The sequence below is a fragment of the Oryza glaberrima genome, chromosome 11 (assembly GCF_000147395.1).
Source record: "Oryza glaberrima chromosome 11, OglaRS2, whole genome shotgun sequence".
NCBI lineage: Eukaryota > Viridiplantae > Streptophyta > Magnoliopsida > Poales > Poaceae > Oryza > Oryza glaberrima.
The window spans coordinates 7,992,472-8,011,244 of NC_068336.1; the positions used below are offsets into that span (position 1 = coordinate 7,992,472).

The 18,773-nt window shown below is 41.9% G+C and overlaps 1 protein-coding gene across 1 annotated transcript; it reads right to left on the reverse strand.

The window, feature by feature from the left end:
* Positions 1-7,127: 7,127 nt before the first annotated feature.
* Positions 7,128-17,689, reverse strand: LOC127755101 (anthocyanin regulatory Lc protein-like). The gene is made up of 8 exons (XM_052280741.1): positions 17,574-17,689; positions 14,560-14,814; positions 9,711-9,807; positions 9,459-9,473; positions 9,227-9,286; positions 8,023-8,721; positions 7,325-7,720; positions 7,128-7,196 (listed from the first exon to the last, which is right to left on the reverse strand). The coding sequence occupies exons 1-8, from the start codon at positions 17,687-17,689 to the stop codon at positions 7,128-7,130; spliced, it is 1,707 nt and encodes a 568-aa protein (XP_052136701.1).
* Positions 17,690-18,773: the final 1,084 nt, after the last annotated feature.

An 18,773-nucleotide genomic window follows, 5' to 3' on the forward strand; every position in this document is an offset into this window, starting at 1 on the left:
GACGTGGCGGCCTCCCACCTCGCCTCAACCCGTGGCTCCTTACCCTTCGCTAGCCGCCGCCCCTGCTCCACTCTGCCGGCCACCGGAGGAGGAGTGTAGCCAGCAGATGGAGGTGGGTGGAGGAGGCAGCACCGATGGAGGTGGCCGGGGGAGGAGCGTAGCAGTGGTCGGCGAGCTCCGCCCGCCGCGTCGTCGTCATCCTCGTCGTCCTGCCTGGGTCTCCTCTGCACCCCCACCGCCGCCACCCCTCTCTGTCTGCTTCGTGCGCCATCGGAGCACCTGACGCCGCTCCACCTGCCCTGCTAAAGAGAGAGGATACAGAGAAGAGGGAGGAATGAGGATAACATATGGGCCCCATAAATTTTGTATTCCCTCTTTGCTAACTAGGATGCCACATCAGCGAAACTACCCATATATACTGCCTAGGGACCTTGAGTGAATGGTTTGAGTAAGTTTAGGGGTGTACATTTCTGGTTTTGTGGTTAAGGGACCTTAAAAAATCTCGCTGTTAAATTGAGGGACCTTCGGTGAACTTATTCCTTTTAATTGCTGCATGCTGGGAACTTAGCGGTGTTGCTGGTTCTCATTTCATCATTTGCGCTGCCTAAAATCATTAGTGTTCCGTCGTCTATTGTAGAATATACTCTCTCCGTATTTTAATGTATGACGCTGTTGACTTTTTGATCAACATTTGACCATTCGTCTTATTCAAAAAAGTTATGTAATTATCATTTATTTTATTGTCACTTGATTTATCATCAAATATTTTTTAAGTATGGCATAAATATTTTGTATTTGCACAAAAAATTTTGAATAAGACGAATAGTCAAACGTTGTTCGAAAAGTCAATGGCGTCATACATTAAAATTAATTTAATAATACGGAGGGAGTAACAATCTAACGTATTCTGACAGCGAACATATGATAGTATAGGAGCATGCATGCATGGGAAATGATAACAAGTTAATTAGGAGTATTAGCCACGCTCGTTTCACGTGCATATGATCTCACATCATGTGATGCATATCGTGCTAACAATATTGTATATATCATTAGTGATTGATATACATTACCCATATCTTGACTTAATTAGTTTCATATGTTCACGTTGTATATATATATATATATATATATATATATATATATATATATACCGATGCTTTAGCTAGTCACCTTAGCTGTGTGCAGATATTTTGCTGAGTCAACAAGGGATGCAAATTTAAACTAGCTTTTGCTATATCATACATCAGGAACAACAGATACTAAAGGAATAAAAATTATCTCTATTAAAAAAGCACGTGACATATCATGCGCTTAGAAGTAAATGAACAATCGTGTTGTTAACTACTGTACGTACGGTAGCTCCAGTATAAAAGTAGATTGCTCAGTGAGTCAACGGTTATGTTGAGAAGGTCGATAGATCTGGATTTTTCACATTTTGGTCCTTTTAAAAAACTTATTTCGCAAATAGACTCATAGAAAAACTTATCCCAAAAATGGTCCTTTTTGGGGCGCCAGAGTGGCTGGCGCTGTCGTTCAACAGGACGACGCCAGCCTCTTTGGCGCCGTTCCCCTGCCGACGTGGCGGGGCGATGCTGAGGTGGCTTGGGGGGGTGTGCGCCAGAGTGGCTGGGGCCCCCCCCCCCCCCCCGAAATTTTTTATTTTTGTTTTATTTGTTTGATATTTTTTTCACGCTTAGGGACACACAAGAACCAACCATAGAAAAATTGAACTCAAATGGACGTAATATGTGACATGTAGAATTTTTCCTCTCCTCTCCTCTCTCCGAACTAGTGCAGAGGAGAGAGATGTGCAACTTTTTTATTTTTATTTTATTTTTTTGATATTTTTTTCACACTTAGGAAATCACAGGAACCAACCATGTAAAAAATAAACTCAAACGGACGAAACATGTGGCATGTGGAATTTTCCAAAGCTCCACCGAAAAACTTCTCTCCTCGAAAACACAATCTTGCAAGCGGATGTAACCTTTTCTGTAGATGTCCGTGCATATATTATTTGCCTGATTCCAAGTCCGTATGAGAAAGTTACGCCTATTTTAATAAATGACATATTTTGTCCGTTTCGGTAGAGTTTTGAAAAATTCTACATGTCACATATTTTGTCCGTTTGAGTTTATTTTTTATACGGTTGGTTCCTATGTTCTCCTAAGTGTGAAAAAAAAAATCAAAAAAATGAAATAAAAATAAAAAAAATTACATCTCTATGTACTGTTTAACTTATATATGTTATTTCATGTGGTTATATTTTGAATTAGATTAAGTAATTTCATATAGTGGTAGAGTGCATTATGCTTAACATGCTGATCAAAGAGTTTTACTAAAGGAGTTATGGTCTAATTTTAGTGAAGGTGCAAAGTAGACTAAGTGGTATGCTAGATATTTTCAGACTTAGCTAAGTGGTAGTTCAAGTTTAAATTTTTTTTTGTGGTTGGTTGTATCGTGATCCTGAGTGTGAAAAAACATCTGAAAAAATAAAATAAAAATGACACCGTTGCAACTCTATACAGAGAAACAGGAATGGAGGCGGCGGCGCCAGCCATGCTGGCGCCCTCCTCCCTGGGGCAGCGCCAGCATGGCTGGCGCCCTCCTCCTGCCACGTCGGTTCGCGTGCGCCACGGTGGCAGGAGGACGGCGCCAGAGAGGCTGGCGCCGTCATCAGCGCTAGCCACTCTGACGCCCCAAAAAGGACCATTTCTGGGATAAGTCTATTTGCGAAATAAGTTTTTCAAAAGGACCAAAATGTGAAAAATCCAGGTCGATAGATCCCTCACGTGATCACTTATTAAATGCAGGGCACTCCTCATCTTTTGGAAGATTGAATATCTATTTGAAATTCTCGTGATATAAAGTAGCAATTCGTGTTCCTATCCTCAGAATGGTTGGATGACTAAACGTCTGAATAATTTAACTTAATTATTTGAGGGTACAAATCAACAAATTAAATACTATACAATTCAAAAATAAGATTACAACCGTTCCCAAAAATATTCACATCTAGAAATTTTTCGCAAAAGTACACCATTTAGAAGCTCGCAATTAAGCATACATTACTACGAAACCAGCCATCCGTAATGGGTTGTACACCTCATCAATGACAACTAGATGCCGGGTCACAAACAAGTGGTCATTGATGTGAATATCTCATTTGTGTTGGGTCCTCTTCTTTCACCAATGACCTTTAGCTCCGAAGTATTATAATTGTGCTGACCGGTCACCAATGCGGATAATGGGAAAAAAGAATTACACAACACGGCCTGTCACCCATGCGAAATGTCACACCCGGAGTTTTCCCCTTTCCCGTAGTGCTAATTCATTAATAAATCGTCTAAAGAAATTATTTTGGTTAACCAAGAGAAAACTTTAATTAACAATGTATTTAATAATCAGAATTGTCAGGGATAATTTTTTTGGAATTCTCTTTGCTCTAAAACCATTAAACCATTACTAGGACTTAAAGTGGAATATTCAGAGCATTGGAGTTAATGTTGTTAATTTAATTTGTCAAGATTTGAAGTAATTAATTCTTTTCTCTCCCGCCTTTGGTCGTGAATCGTGCCCGATTCACTCCCCTCTTAGTCGACAGTTTCGTTTTGCATGGCGAACCGGGTCCGTTTTCGTTCGCGGGACCGCTTCCGTTCTTTCCCTCTCAGTCCGGTTTCGTTTTGTTTTCCTTTTTAGGAAAGTCTTATCCTAACCTCCTATTCCTATTTTTCCTCCCCCTCTCCCCCACACACGCGCCTCCCCTCCCTCCCCTGCCGACTCTCTCCCCTCTGGCCCCACCTCTTTTACCTTCACCCCTATATAAGCCACCATACCCCTGTTTTTTCTATTTTCCTATTTTTGTTGGAGCCGCCCTAGCCCTAGTCGAGCCGCCGCCCTAGCGCAACCGGCCGACGCCCCTGTTGCCGCCGCCGCCCGTCGGTGCACCGCCTCCCCGTTGTCGCCGTCGTCACCCCTGCGTCACCGGTAATCCGTTTCCCCTCTCCGTCTTATGGCTTTCGCCATTACCTATCTATTTGTAATGTGTCTCCATCCTAGGTTTTGAGCTAACGTCGCCGTCACCACCGCATGTTGCCGCCGAACCATCGTTGCTGTTTCCTCCTTGCCGATCATTCTAGTTTGGTGAGGACTCTATCCGCAACTCCCTGTTTTAGGTGTTTTTGTTTTTAGTGTCGTCGGTGTAACCCTACTAGCCCCGCTGCCGCCGCCTTGCCGCCACTGGCCGTGTGCCCTAGCAACCGTTGCCGTATGCCTAGCGCCACTGCCGTGTGCCCCTACCGCCGGCCGAGCCCAAGCCAAGCTGAGCTGAGCCGCCGCTGCCACGCCGCTTTAGCCGTCGCCACCGCCGCTTCCCCGTGTCATCACCATGGTTTGACGCCGTGTCGTATGTCGGTAGCCAAGTTGCAAAGCCATAGGTGCAGCCCTAAATTCCTACCGGCCTATCGTTTGCCGTACCGAGTCTCTGCCGTAAACTGTGTCTAGCTTTTTGTTGTCGTTCTAAGCCGCCGGTTCCGTCCGCCGGTTCGGTTGACCGTTGGGATGGCCCCGTGACACGATGAGTTAACTCGTTGAGTCGCTAATTCGTGAGGCTTGCTTACTGGAGGTTTATTTCCGTTGATCTATTTATCTTTGGGCAATAATATGTAATAAATGACCAAGGTTTTTCGTTATTAGTAATAACACAGCTCATCTTGTAAAATTCATAACTAAATAATCCAAGCTCCATTTTAACCCATTCAATTGCAGTGAATCCGTTAAATGTATAGAATCCACTAAAATTGGTTTCTTTTGCTATTTCAGTAGCCTTATTGCTTGTAATTCATGTGTGCTTTGTTTTCGTTTAGATTCCGTCGGTTCCGGTGATCCAGTTTATTTCGAAGTCGTTGCCGAGGTTCAGCTCAAGAGCAAGGTAAGTCATACATACATCATTGATCATATTGAGCCTATTTTATAAAATCCCCTGTTTTCTATCAAATTGCATTGTTTTAGAATGTTATGTGGGATGGATGCCTATTATTCTCAGCCTGTTGATTATCTTACGCCATTGATAACTTGGGTTATACTTGACTAGATGATTGGTTTAGGAATGCTTAGCCATGCTTAGACCAACTAGTTCATGATGTGATTCATTATAATTTAGCCCTTAATTATTTTATGATGTACCACCATGGTTATGGTTTAATCAAACTAAAATATGCTTTAATGGTGGGTTGTGGGTACATGAATGATTTCTGGAAGTCGTGCCCTGACAATTAAGGACCGGTTCTCGGGAATCCCTGGAAGATATATTCGTACTCACCACATGCCAGATGGGCTCTAGGCTGAATCTAGAGTATAACTTAACCTAGCTGACATACCATGGCAAGGGTAGAGGAGATGGTACAATTCGGACCTAGATTTTGGTCTTTGCTGAAGCTGAATTTACCTAGGCACGAGAGGGGACTGCCCGACTTGGCACAGGGAGGGGGTGAAACCTGAGGTGGGCATGTTCAGTTAAGGAGAGTTATATGATGGGTTTTGTCATGATTTCCCCCTTTGCAGTATCGTGGCAGTACTTCGGGGCATGGCAACATGTGTGAAATCGTGTCTTGTGGGTAACATTGTACACCTCTGATCAGAGTTAAAACTATTCGAATAGCCGTGCCCACGGCTATTGGGCGATCAACTAGCTCACTATGATTAGTCCCACTATAAGAATTTAACTCCTAGAACTGGTGTAGTTCAGGTGGTTTTGGTTGGGTCTGTTGCGACGTGGATTTAGTGTCCGACAGTGATGATTTAATACTGCTTAATTATATACTCTTTTTTTACTTCTTCAAATTATGATTTATAAATGCTGCTTTTACTGCAAACTATCCTATGAGCCATTACTTTGAATATCCTTGCATCATACCTTCCCGTTGGTACGACTTGTTGAGTACTGTGGTTAGTACTCAGTCTTGCTTTATTTTTCCCCACCCCAGAAGCAGAGGTTGGTTCAGATGATAAGTTCTTTGAGGATTGAGCTTGTTCCGGACGTCGAGGATTGCCTGTGTGGTCTATGGAGGAAGCTTCGCTTTGGTGGTGAAGATTAAGTCTAGTTCTTTTGCTTTTCCGCTGCGTATTAGCTTTATTTTGTTTTTTTTAAGTCGTGGAACTGTATCAAATTGTCGTTTGTGTACTCTGGCTAGTCCTGAACAGAGATTTAATACACATTCTACTTGAGATTCGGGTTAGCGAATTTCTGGGCGTGACAAGTTGGTATCAGAACTGACCTTGACTGTAGGACAAGCCAAATAGAAAACTCTTAGAGCCCTCTGAAATTTCTCTCGTTTTCATCTATTCTCTCCTTTTCTGATGTCAAGTGGTTCAGTGTGTTTGTTTTAGTTAGGGAGTAGTTGGAGTTTGCATGAAGTTTTAAGAGAAGGTATGGTCGGTCGTCAGCATTTTTGTTTTTGTTTCGTTCTAGAAAAATGTGCAAAGATTCAGAAGGAATTTTGTTTTTTTTACCTCCGTTTCAGGTTACAAGACGTTTTGACTTTGGTCAAAGTAAAACTAATTCAAGTTTGACTAAGGTTGTGGAAAAAAATAATAACGTTTTTAACCTAAGACAAATTTTATTATAAAATATATTCAATTATTGATTTAATGAAACTAATTTGGATTATAAATATTACTATATTTGTCTATAAACTTAGTCAAACGTGAAGTAGTTTGACTTTGATTAAAGTCAAAACGTTTTATAACCTGAAACAGAGGGAGTACTAGCAAGGAGGCACTCAGAGCAACAAGATTTATTTCCCGGTACCTCCTAAACAAGATGAGCAAATGACCAAGACGATACTGATCTCAATCTTCTACTCCATCCATTTCAAAATATAATCATTTTTAGCATAGTGCCAAGTCAACTCTTTTTAATTTTGACTATGAATAGCAAAATAAATAAAAGAGAACAATCATGTAAAATTGATGTTACTATATTTATTATTAATCAAACTATCATAATATGTAACTTTTTTATTTAAAACATCTTATTTTGATAGATATTGTTGATCAAAGTAGTATCTCGAAGACTGTATTGAAATTTAAAAGTGTTTATATTTTGGGACGGAAGGAGTAGCTAGCTAGCTTGCTATAGCTTTCCGGAGAGCTTCTGTAATCATCCCAGGTTCGACGGCTGCTGGTGAGGCAAACTGCATGCATGCAACAATAATATGGCCAATATCAGAACTCCAAATAGACGTAGATAGAGTGATTGATAGATAGATAGATAGACGATGCTGCATATCTGCTGCGAGCTCTTAGCCGCTGAGACGACGACCTTAGCTTGTATCTTCAGTCCAAGGAGACCATCCGATGTTGATGCCTGCACCGAGAGGACATCCAGGGAGACTCCCTTGATCGCGTCGAACACTCTCGTCATCAGCAATTCCTTCCACTGGCATTGCAGCTCGAGGAGAAGCTCCTTGTTGTCCATGATGGTGACGTTCACGTTGCTCACACAATGGCGCCGCTCCCCGTCGGTGTCCTCCGGCGCCGGCGCCTTTCTCTTGGCTCTGGCTCCTGCAGAAACCTTCTTGCCGGTGCTCTTGCAGCATCTTCTTGTTGTTTCCATTGGACGCGGCGATGGTTGGCTGCTGGATTCCAGCTCTTCCACCCTTTTCTCCAGCTCTTTGAGGTATGCTATCGTTTCTGCTAGAATTGATGCTTTGTCCACCTGCAGCAAGAGACATCTCATGAATTCAGATCGTCTTGTGAACAGTATATATACTCCAATTACCTTGTGAATTTGGTTGTAAAAAATTGCAAGTAATTACTCCCTCCGTATTTTAATGTATGACGCCGTTGACTTTTTAACCAACGTTTGATCATTCGTCTTATTCAAATTTTTTATGCAAATACAAAAATACTTATGTCATGCTTAAAGAACATTTGATGATAAATTTTTTGTATAAGACAAAAGATCAAACGTTTATTAAAAAGTCAACAGCGTCATACATTAAAATACGGATGGAGTACCTTGTGAATGGATGGGACGACTGATTTAAGAATCAAGAACATCTCTTTGAGCTTCTCCCGGCGCCTTCTCTCTGACATGACATGGTTCTTGATGCTGCTTCCTTGATCAGTCGTCATCGTCGCCGCGCTGCCGTCAGCATTGTTCATCCAGGCACCGGCGCCGGCGACAGCTTTCTTCAGCAACTTCTGTGGCGGCTCTCCGCTGATGAGCGGCACGGCCTGCACCTCGTCCGAGTCCGGCGTCCTCTTCCACGCCACAAAACTCGACGGCGACGGCCTGCAAGATCCATCAATGGCGCCTAGAGCGGCGACGACGGCATCGTCGACGTCAGTAGCTTCCGCCGTCGGGACTAGCTGAAAAGACGACCAGGGATCCGCAACCCAGCTGCTACTGTCGTCGTCGAGGACGTCCAGCTCCTCGCAGAGGCTGTAGAGCTCGCCGATGTCGTCCATGGTGATCTGCTCGAGGTCGTTGTGGGCGTTGGACTCGCACTCGGCGACCTCGCCGCCGGCTACCGCGTGAGGCTCCGGCTCCCCCGGGACCATCGTCGTCGTCGCTTCGACGGCGGCGTTGCCATGGTCGAGGTCTTCGAAGACGACGATGTCGGCGACTCCCGCCTCCGACGAGAACGCCGCGCGGGGCGGCGTATCCCATAACGACGCCGTGATACGGTCGACGAGAGCCGGGTCCTCCGAAACCTATGCAAATTCAAGAGCAGTATACCACTTCATTTGCTAATATTGTTTGTTAATTCGAATATTTCGAAACAAAGATCCCGTCGAAAATTTGATCAAGGCCGGACGGCCAGGCAGGGGAGCACGATCGAGTTACTGTGAGAGAATATAGCAAGGAGAATGCATGCGTGCTGTACATGCCGTTCATCAGCAGCCGATCATGCTGCACATGCATCAATGCATGCTCCATTTTTAGGTCTTGTATGTTTAGGCAGAGCAATTACTCCCTCCGTCTCAAAAAAAAAGACAAACCATGGGTTTCCGTGTCTAACTTTTACGGTCCGTCTTATATGAAATTTTTTATAATTCGTATTTTCATTGTTGTTAGATGATAAAACATGATTAATATTTTATGCGCGACTTGTCTTTTTAATTTTTTTCATAATTTTTTTAAATAAGACAAACGATCAAATATTGGGCACGGAAACCAGGGTTTGTCTTTTTTTTGGACGGAGGGAGTATAACTTACCGGATCAGTGGTCCCGAGCTCAAGGACACCATGCATGATAAATGGCACGCAGACGATTGTCTGTAAAACAAGTTACAGCTGCAATAAGAAACTGTGAAAGTACACTTCAATACAGCAGCTAGCTATAGTCAGCTAGTAAATTTATATTGGCTACATATATTTTAAAATGACGTTATTTCGCCATGGAGAAAGTAGCTATATGCATGCAGTACTATGATGCATGAAATTGTACCTTAATAGATGCACTCTGTGATGTAGGTAGATCAGCAGCACCATTGTCGTCATACATAATTAAAAACAAACAAAAATGAGTAATCGAAAGACGATATGGCTAATATCGCATGAACGGGACATTATATACATATGAAAATGGAGAAGAATATAATACAAATTCTTAATTTATAGATACTGCCAAGCGCAAGAATTAATTGATAAATGGTACTCATGCAACGAAGTACAGTATATATATAGGAGTTCGTTGTACCTTTGCTATGAGCGCGCGATGGAATAGTTTTCTATCTGCAGACTGAGCGTTTGACAGCCAAACATATTCGTTGCTTGCGAAGCTTTTGCCTGGCAACCTGACACGGTTCATCAATAGCAAGAGAAGAACAGTTCGTTACAGTATACAAGCACAATCATATACTACCTCCGTCTCAAAATATAGCAATTTTTATCTATGAATTTAGACAAACAGTTATTCAGATTTATAGTTAAAAATGCTTTACATTTTAGGACAGAGAGAGAGTATCAAGATAAGAGACTGGCAGCAGGCTGCAGGTTGACTAGCTAGCAGCCAGTTCATCTTCCATTTGAGTTTCATCTAGTACAAAAAGAAAATATTGCGGAATTCATCTCTCCCCCAATCTCATTTTTAATTTGAAGCCTCTTAATGAACCTTGTGGTCGTGGGTCACGTCTTTTTTTCTTTTTAAACTAGAGACATGAGTCATGATCGCGTTATATCACTACACTGGATCAGGACACCACTGACGGACTCAAATCCTCAACTTTGACGGGTTCAGCCCCCGGTCAGAGATTAGTGGTCACTGATGACTTTGAGTCACCTGTGACGGGTGTAGGCCCGTCAGAAGTAAGATCCACCTTAAACGGCCCCCAACTAAAACACGTAACAGGTGAGAGTCACCTCTGACTGGCCCCCAACTAATTGGGACCGTCATTGGTGTGAAAAATGAGGGGAAAAAAGAGAAACACCGTCCTCCTAGGTTACCATCACATTCATTTCGACCTATTGCATTTGGCATTTACAAATCAAAAGAATCGTCACAATTCTTCTTTGCTCCATCACAGTTGTCCCAATCACAAAACAAAATCACAAGAATCTCAATCACCATAGGAATCAAAATCATCAATCACAGTAGCAACAATTGGAACAACATGAACAGCACAAGACAAAATACATGGGTGAAAGAGGACTTGCTGGCACTGGATCTGAGCTCATTGTGTGCAGCTGGAGGCAAGTCAACGCATGTGGATGCAGGCGGCGACGACTTGGGCGCAAAGGAGACGAAGAAACGACGGCGATGACTTGAGCGCATGTGGATGGAGGCGGCGGATCTGGCGTCAAGAAGGGTGAAGGAGGCAGCAGTCGGAGCCCGGGGGTTCCAGATCCGGTGGTCCCCAACCACCTGGAGACCGGGTCTGGTGCCCACCACCTCGAGGCGACCACCGGCGACCACCACCGATCCTCAGGGACGAAGAAGCGGCCGCCGGAGCTCAGGGACGAAGAAGATCCGCCGGAGATCTCCCGCATCCGGTAGGGGCGGGAGGGGAGGCGCGGTGAAGCGAGGGTGGCCGACGGCGGGAGGGAAGGCGGCTGAGGCCTGACGACGGCAGCGGTATCCACCACCCGTGGGTCGGCTGCCGTTGACACCTCCGCCCACGCAAGCCGGCCGCCAACGCCACCGACGATGGAGCAGGTGATGGAGGCCGTCCGCCCCTCCGCCGGCGCTCGGGGTGAGTGAAGGAGTCTGCCACGAGGCCACATCTGGTGGCCGGCGGTCGTAGGAAGGAGGCCGCGGCGGCCGACGGTCTAGGGGAGGGGCGGGCTGGCGGAGTAAGAGAGAAGTGAGTGGAGGATGGGAGCGGGAGTTAGAGGAAGAGAGAAGAGAAGGGGCCGGGTGGGGTGGATGGGAGGAGAAGGGGCTAGGTGGGGCGGTGGTTTTTTTTATGTCACCTGTGACGGCTATAAGAATTGAACACGTTTGAGGTGAGCTATTTCACCTCTGACGGGGGCAAACTCAACACCCGTCACAGGTAAGAGGTCATCTGTGACGGGCCTATATGTGGGTTCGTCCGAGACATTATGTGGCGGGTTATTGTATAGATCTGTCACAGATGAGTTCTTATCTGTGACGGGTCATTTTATTGAGCCTCGTCTACAACGGGATTTATTTTAACCCGTCAGAGATGATATCATCTGTGACGAGACATTTTAGTCCGTCACAAGTAGGGTGTCACAGATGGATGGATCTGGCGTAGTGTATGGTCTCAATAATACATAGACATGCTTCCTTTTCTAATATAACTACTACGTACAATAATTTTGTGAGCCAGTAAAAATATACTACTAAGCACAATTACTTCATGAAAGAAATACCAGGATGGAAATGTGTTAACAATGAAATTTTATGTGTTTTTCGCGTCAACAAAATGTTGGATCGTCCCATAACTAGGTTAAGTTTTTTGACGAAGGGACTAGCTAATGCGTGAGAGAACTATATATAACTAGGTGAAACCCCGCGCATTGCTGCGGGAATTTAGTATGATAACAATAAAAAAAATAGCGTGTAAGATAGCTAGATAACATCAGATTAAGTAAATTAATGTGGTTTTATGATCATTTAAATTTAAATAGTATGTAGAATGGTGACTCAAACGTAAAAAGTAAGGTTGTATGACTTTATGGAAGAAGAAAAGTAGGGAGATAGTTTGGACTGTAGATTAATCATCTAAAGGTTAAAAACAATTGATGTGATATGACTTAATTAGAGGAAAAAATGAGAAAGATAATTTGGACCATAGATTAATCATTTAAGCACTAACTAAGTGAGGATGAACTATATAAGTATATAGTATATCATAAAACATAATAAAGATATACATTGAAACATTATGTGAATTATGTTGGATGATAATTTAACATGTTTGTATTTGAAAATCTCTTAAATTATAAAAACTATAAAGATATAGCATGTTTGCATGATGTTTAAATGTGATGATTGTTAGTGGATGATGATGTGGCATCTTTGCATGTTAAACTTAAGGAGTTAGTGGGGGATAACTTTATAGTAAGATAGGATTTCTCTTCAATGCCTTTAGGGGTTATAATTGTTTTGGGCCAAAATGGCGTAATTGGATCTCCAATCTCCTGGGAACCTCGTCCTCCAAGGTTCTCTTAAACGGAGTCTCGGGTGAACACTTATACCATGCACGAGGCCTACGACAGGGCCACCCTCTTTCGCCCATGCTGTTTATTCTAGCGATGGAACCTCTCCAACAATTCTGAAAATTGCAGAGGAGTCCGAGGTGTTCTCCTGCCTCTCGCAGTGCCATAGAAGATTCCGCTGTTCACTTTATGCTGATGATGTTGCTCTCTTTGTGGCACCAAATGAGACTGAACTTCAAGCGCTTAAAAAGATCATTCTTTTCTTTGCACAGATAAGTGGTCTACAGACAAATCTAAACAAGACAGAAAACTACCCGATCGCGTGTCCTGATGTCGATGTTGATGCCCTCCTACCTTTCTTCCCGGGGCGCCGGAAGAATTTCCCTTGCAAATACCTGGCCTTCCACTACACATTCAGAAACTCAGAAAAGTTGACTTACAACCTTTGGTGGACAAGGTTGGGGGCTGTATCCCAGGATGGAAAGGGCGTTTCTTCACTGCAGCCGGGCGTGAAGTCCTGGTCAAATCAACTCTCTCAGCAACACTGATCTACCACCTCACTGTCCTCCCACAAAATAAGTGGCTGTTTAAGCGAATCGATTGCTTCCGGAGAGCTTTTCTATGGAAGGGAGACGACCCAGAACATGTCAGTGCAGGGAGCAGCCTTGTAAACTGGAACACAGTTTGCAAACCGAAGGAACTAGGGGGTCTAGGTATCCTAAACCTCGAAAAAATTTCTAGAGCTTTACGGCTTCGTTGGCTCTGGTTCGGCTGGAAGGATGACGATAAACCTTGGGCAAATATGAACACCCCCTATGGTAAGTTAGACAAAGTAGTTTTCCAGGCATCAACGGAGATCAAAGTTGGAAATGGATCCAAAGTCTGTTTCTGGACTGATCATTGGCTAGAAGGGAAATCACTGCAGGAGATAGCCCCCTCCATTTTCAAACTCGCTAAAAGGAAGAAGAATTGTTTGCGAGTAGAGTTGCAAGAGAACCATTGGCTTTCTATGCTGAATCCGATTACCACAGTGGAACAGATTGATGAATTGGTTCAGCTAGGAGGAAAATTGCAGAATGTCGCCCTTCTGCAAGATAGGGATGACGATATCCTTTGGAAATGGAACGAAAATGGTCAATGTTCAACAAAAAGTGCATACCTAATGCAATTCCGAGGGTACATAACCCATGCAAATTCCCACCCTCTTTGGAAGACACAAGTTGAGCCAAAGCAACATTTTTTCGGGTGGTTAATCCTACATCAAAGAACTTTAACGGCATAAAACCTTCTAAGAAGACATTGGCCATGTGACTGGATTTGCAGTCTTTGCAGGAGTGCTTTTGAAGATGCATGCTAATCACCTAGCCAAGGAATGCCAGTTTACCTGCTCTGTATGGAGTTTGGTGGCGAATTGGATGGATCTATCCCCCTTGCCTCATCATCTCTATATTGACGTTGCAGAATGGTGGGAGGCCTTAAGCACCTCAACACCGGTAGGGATGAGAAAGAAAACCCTAGCCACTCTACTCATCACCTGGTGGAACGTTTGGTTGCAGAGAAATCGAAGAATTTTCCAGCAAACTTCACAAAACGAAATGCAAGTTGCTTTTCTTATTAAGGAAAATATAGCTCAACTAGCTCTCTCCCAAAACTCCTAATGGAGTTTTTGCTGTTCAAAGGGGTTGTTATTTACTTCTGTAATAGTTCATAAACCCCATCTTTGAGCTGTTTTCCTTTTTTATCTGACTTTATTCCTTCTAATATATCCGGCAAGCCTTTTACCGTCCGTTTAAAAAAAAAGGGTTATAATTGTTTTATGCATGCAATAAAATAAAATAGGTGCAGTCTCTCCATAGTGGATTATAATTGGTAGCATATGCAAATGAAATGGTGCGTGCTCCTCGGAGTGAAGTTACCATACGCACCCTTGGCCGGGACAGAAGGCGTAGGTCATGCAAACGAGGTAGTACAGTTCCGTGTCCCCGAGATCTTCCGGCGACAGCGCAGCGACGGGCCTCCTCGCTCGGCGGCCGCACTCGCCGGAGATGAGAGAGTCGTAGAGCTCCCTCAGCTGCTCGCTTCTCTGCAGGACGAGCTCGTCGGCTGTGAGGTTCATGGAGCTCGTGATCTTCCTCGTCTTTATCTCCCCGTTGTAGAAGCCGTCCTTCCAAGTCAGAACTCTATAAACAAAGCGACGAAATTATATGTACGCACAGGATATTTTTTCCAGCCCAATTTAGTGTATGTGTGCACTACTGTACTTGCATGCGTGCACATAATTTATTTGCTCGTCATTTCAGGTATGAATCAGATAATTTCAAAACGTTTTCGAAAAAAGATAACATCTATCTATTATATACTAAAAGTCCATTAAACTTCCTACAAACGCTTCTAAGCAGCCATGTGGCGCTCTACTAAATTAGAGAAATCCAAGAAAATCTAAGAAAAAAGCAAAACATCCCACCATTAATTTTCACTTAACATGGTGGATCCATTATATTTCACCATTAGTTCTATATACCCCACCACCTCCTGGGTCTCTCTCCAGTTGCCCCCTTATGTGTAAGTACGTGACCTCCTCTCCCCTCACGTAGGTAGATACGTCTCTCCCTCTCCTATCCTTCCTTTCATCATTCAATTTTCCGCCTAGCAAAATTTAATATGTAAACAAAATCAAACATTAAATAACTAATGATTATACTTTTTACAATATATTTTATTTATCTATATTAATGTAGATAAATAAAATATATTGCTATTTCGTCACACCACGTCAGATGATGACATGGCCACTGCCACGTCGGATGGAGAAACATGCATGGGACGGAGTACGTTCTGTGATGAATCTGTTCGTCACCGATGAAACGCATTTCTGTGACGAAAATTCTCATTTCCGTCATTGTGTTACATATGTGACGCGAATAATATGACGAAAACAGTTTTGTCACGTGGTCGTCATAAACTTTTCCCTGTGACGAATTGCCTATGTTCAGTGACAAAAGCATTTCATCATAGATTTGCGAAATCCTAGTAGTGATTGGGCATGTTTGGATATATAAGAATATATCATTTGGATAAAAAAAACTCCTATCTTTTACATGGCAAATAATGAGCAATTAAATATTATTAAAAAATAATAACATATATTTGATCTCTTGTCTACGTGCTTGCTCACTTTCTCCTCGCTATTTTGTAGGAGTAGCAAACAACTCATTATATAAACAATAAAGAGTAAATTTCACAAAGCTACATATTTAAGGTGACATCAAAATCTAAAGATTTAATCGATCAAATACCCATTGTGTAATAAAGATCCATTAAACATCATGCAGATCAATCTATAATAAGCTCCATTAAACATCCTCTACAGTGCTACTAACCTACCACGTGGCACATCTGATAAATTTAAAATTAATACTATAAATCTATTACATAATAAAAGCCCATTAAACTTCCTACAAACACTTCTAAGTCGACGCATGATACTTTTACAAACGCTCCTAGACCACCACGTGGCATTAGAAAAAAATTGGACCATCTATTTTCATTGAAATAGGTTGACACAATATTTTAACAATTAAATTATTAATTTAAACATCAGTTCTTATCTCAAGAAAACAAATCATGTACGTTGCCATGCCCTCCTCCCAATATATTCGTACGTATATACGATTCAGAAGGCAAATAAAAGGTGCCCACTTATGTACGAACTACCTCCCCCTTCTAGAAAAACTCCCTCCCCATGGTGCATATACGTGCTTGAGCTGTGAGCAGATGGTGCATGGTCGTTGGAATTAATCTTGGCTGGTCAGCCGATCTGGTTGTTTTATAATTAATCTTGGCTGTGATTTTTTCTTTCAATCATACAGTCGTACAGATGTAACTTTTTTTGTATTTATCCTTTTTATTTCAATCATACTTACGTATATGTTTCTTTTTATGGATAAATTTCTCCTAAGCTAACATCTATATATATGAAAAATAATAACAAGATAGTTTATAGTGAACCCGGGGTTGCCTCACCCTCATTGGCCGCTTTTTAGAAATAGATTTTGCAATGGTTTTGCTCCTAGAGATCTATTTAATAGAGTTTTAACCGGACATAAGCTAATATTGAATCAGTTTAACTATAAAAAATTCTTTTTGAATTCCTACTTATATTTTTTCTTTTTTTTTTCATTTTTATGTTTCTCTTCATACAAGTAAAGTATAAAGTTATGTTTTGGTTTGATACATATCAAGAGACAAAGGTCAATAGCAAATCCATAAAGTCACTTCATTCATGTCTTTGTAGTAGCTTCATGGGTTTTTCAAGGGTTTCTCCACATCTTGTATATACAAGCAGCTCAAAATATGTGGTATTCCATATCATGATAATAGTTATTTCTTCCTATCAAATTTATATTTTAAGACTCATATTGCCTATATTTTTCTTTAAAAAAATACCATAAGGGTCTCACGTATTTCAGAAAAACCATGTTCACTATATGCATATTTCTTCAATACATGCATACAACAAATTTATTAATTCATATGCAAGCATATAGCAAATTGCATGCATGTGAACCAATTAATTAAGGACTTGATGGTAAAAATAAACATTCATCAATGATATAAATTTCACGAAGTTTATTAAGAAAAGAAGATATAATGCACAATGAATTAAAAAAGAGTATATGTTACTTTCACAGTTTGTTAGACCTGTTTCAAAAAATCCTAATACACATGCCCGCGCGAATGCGCGGGCTACCTTCCTAGTTTACAGAATAATCGTCTAACCATCTTTTGTAAAAATTTCAAGTACAGATATTAATTTATACATGGTAACATGGATTATGTAGTGATGTAAAAGATTTCTAGCATTTAGGTAGTGGAAATTAAGGTGTCATGATGTATGTACGATCTACTTGACTATATATTATGCGTATCATATATATACCCTGGACGGCTGGTTGAAATGGACCAAAATATGGCATAAGTCCAACTGATGCTCCTCGCTGCAGCAGCAAGCTGGCTCCTGAAGTTCTTCCCGGATGGCAGCGGGGTCTCTTCCATTAATTAGTAAGTAATAGTACACTTTAGCGCACACTGTTGTATGTATTTTTCCTGCTTGTTGTATATATATGCATACGGTAGTAAACTGAGGTTAGTACGCAAGAAAATGAAAAGCATATGTAGAATAAGGCATATATGAGCAAATTTATATATGCATGTAACCATTCTATGATAGGTCTGCCTCTATGTGCGTAAGACTAGCTAGCTAGTGCATGCTGCGTGCGCTTATAGGTATGCATCTATGTGCGTAAAGCTAGCTAGCGCATGCATGCGCTTATATTAAAGATCGAACATAACTTTAATATTGCGTCCAAGAACTAATAACAAACTAAAAACTGAAAACATAGGAACGAATAAAGCAATAACCTGTAAATTCAGATACAGCGACTATCAAGGTATAGCGTACCTTAATTGCAGACGCTCGCAGACCAAGAACTCGCGATCAGGGAGTGATCGATCGCAACCAGAGTGTCGTAGTGTCGTGCGTACGCTTTGCAGAGGAAGATGATGGATTGAGCTATATAGTGAGTGCTCCTCCTCAGCAGCAAGCAACAGAATCTCTGCCGAAGAATTGAGGCCCTGGTTATATCCCACTCCAAAATTTTTCACTCTGTCATATCGAACGTTTGAACACCTGCATGAAGGATTAAATATGATTGCACCTATTACGACTAATTTATGAGACGAATCTTTTAAGGCTAATTACTCCATGATTTGACAATGTGGTGCTAAAGTAAACATTTGCTAATGACAGGTTAATTAGGCTTAATAAATTCGTCTCGTGGTTTACCGACGGATTCTGTAATTAGTTTTTTTATTAGTGTCAAACACCCCATGGAACACCCTATATAATACCCGATGTGGTACGTCAAAACTTTACATCCCTGATATAAAACACCCCTGAAGTAGACTTCATTTGACACTGACAGAAACATATTATACAGCAGAGTTGCGACGTACTATTAAGTATTAACAAAAGCAGGGTACCACCTGTGAAACAGCACTAAACCAACATTTTAACCAAGATTAGCTCCATTAAGAAATCAAGTAAAATATGGTTGTAATTGGTTGAGATGAAAAAATA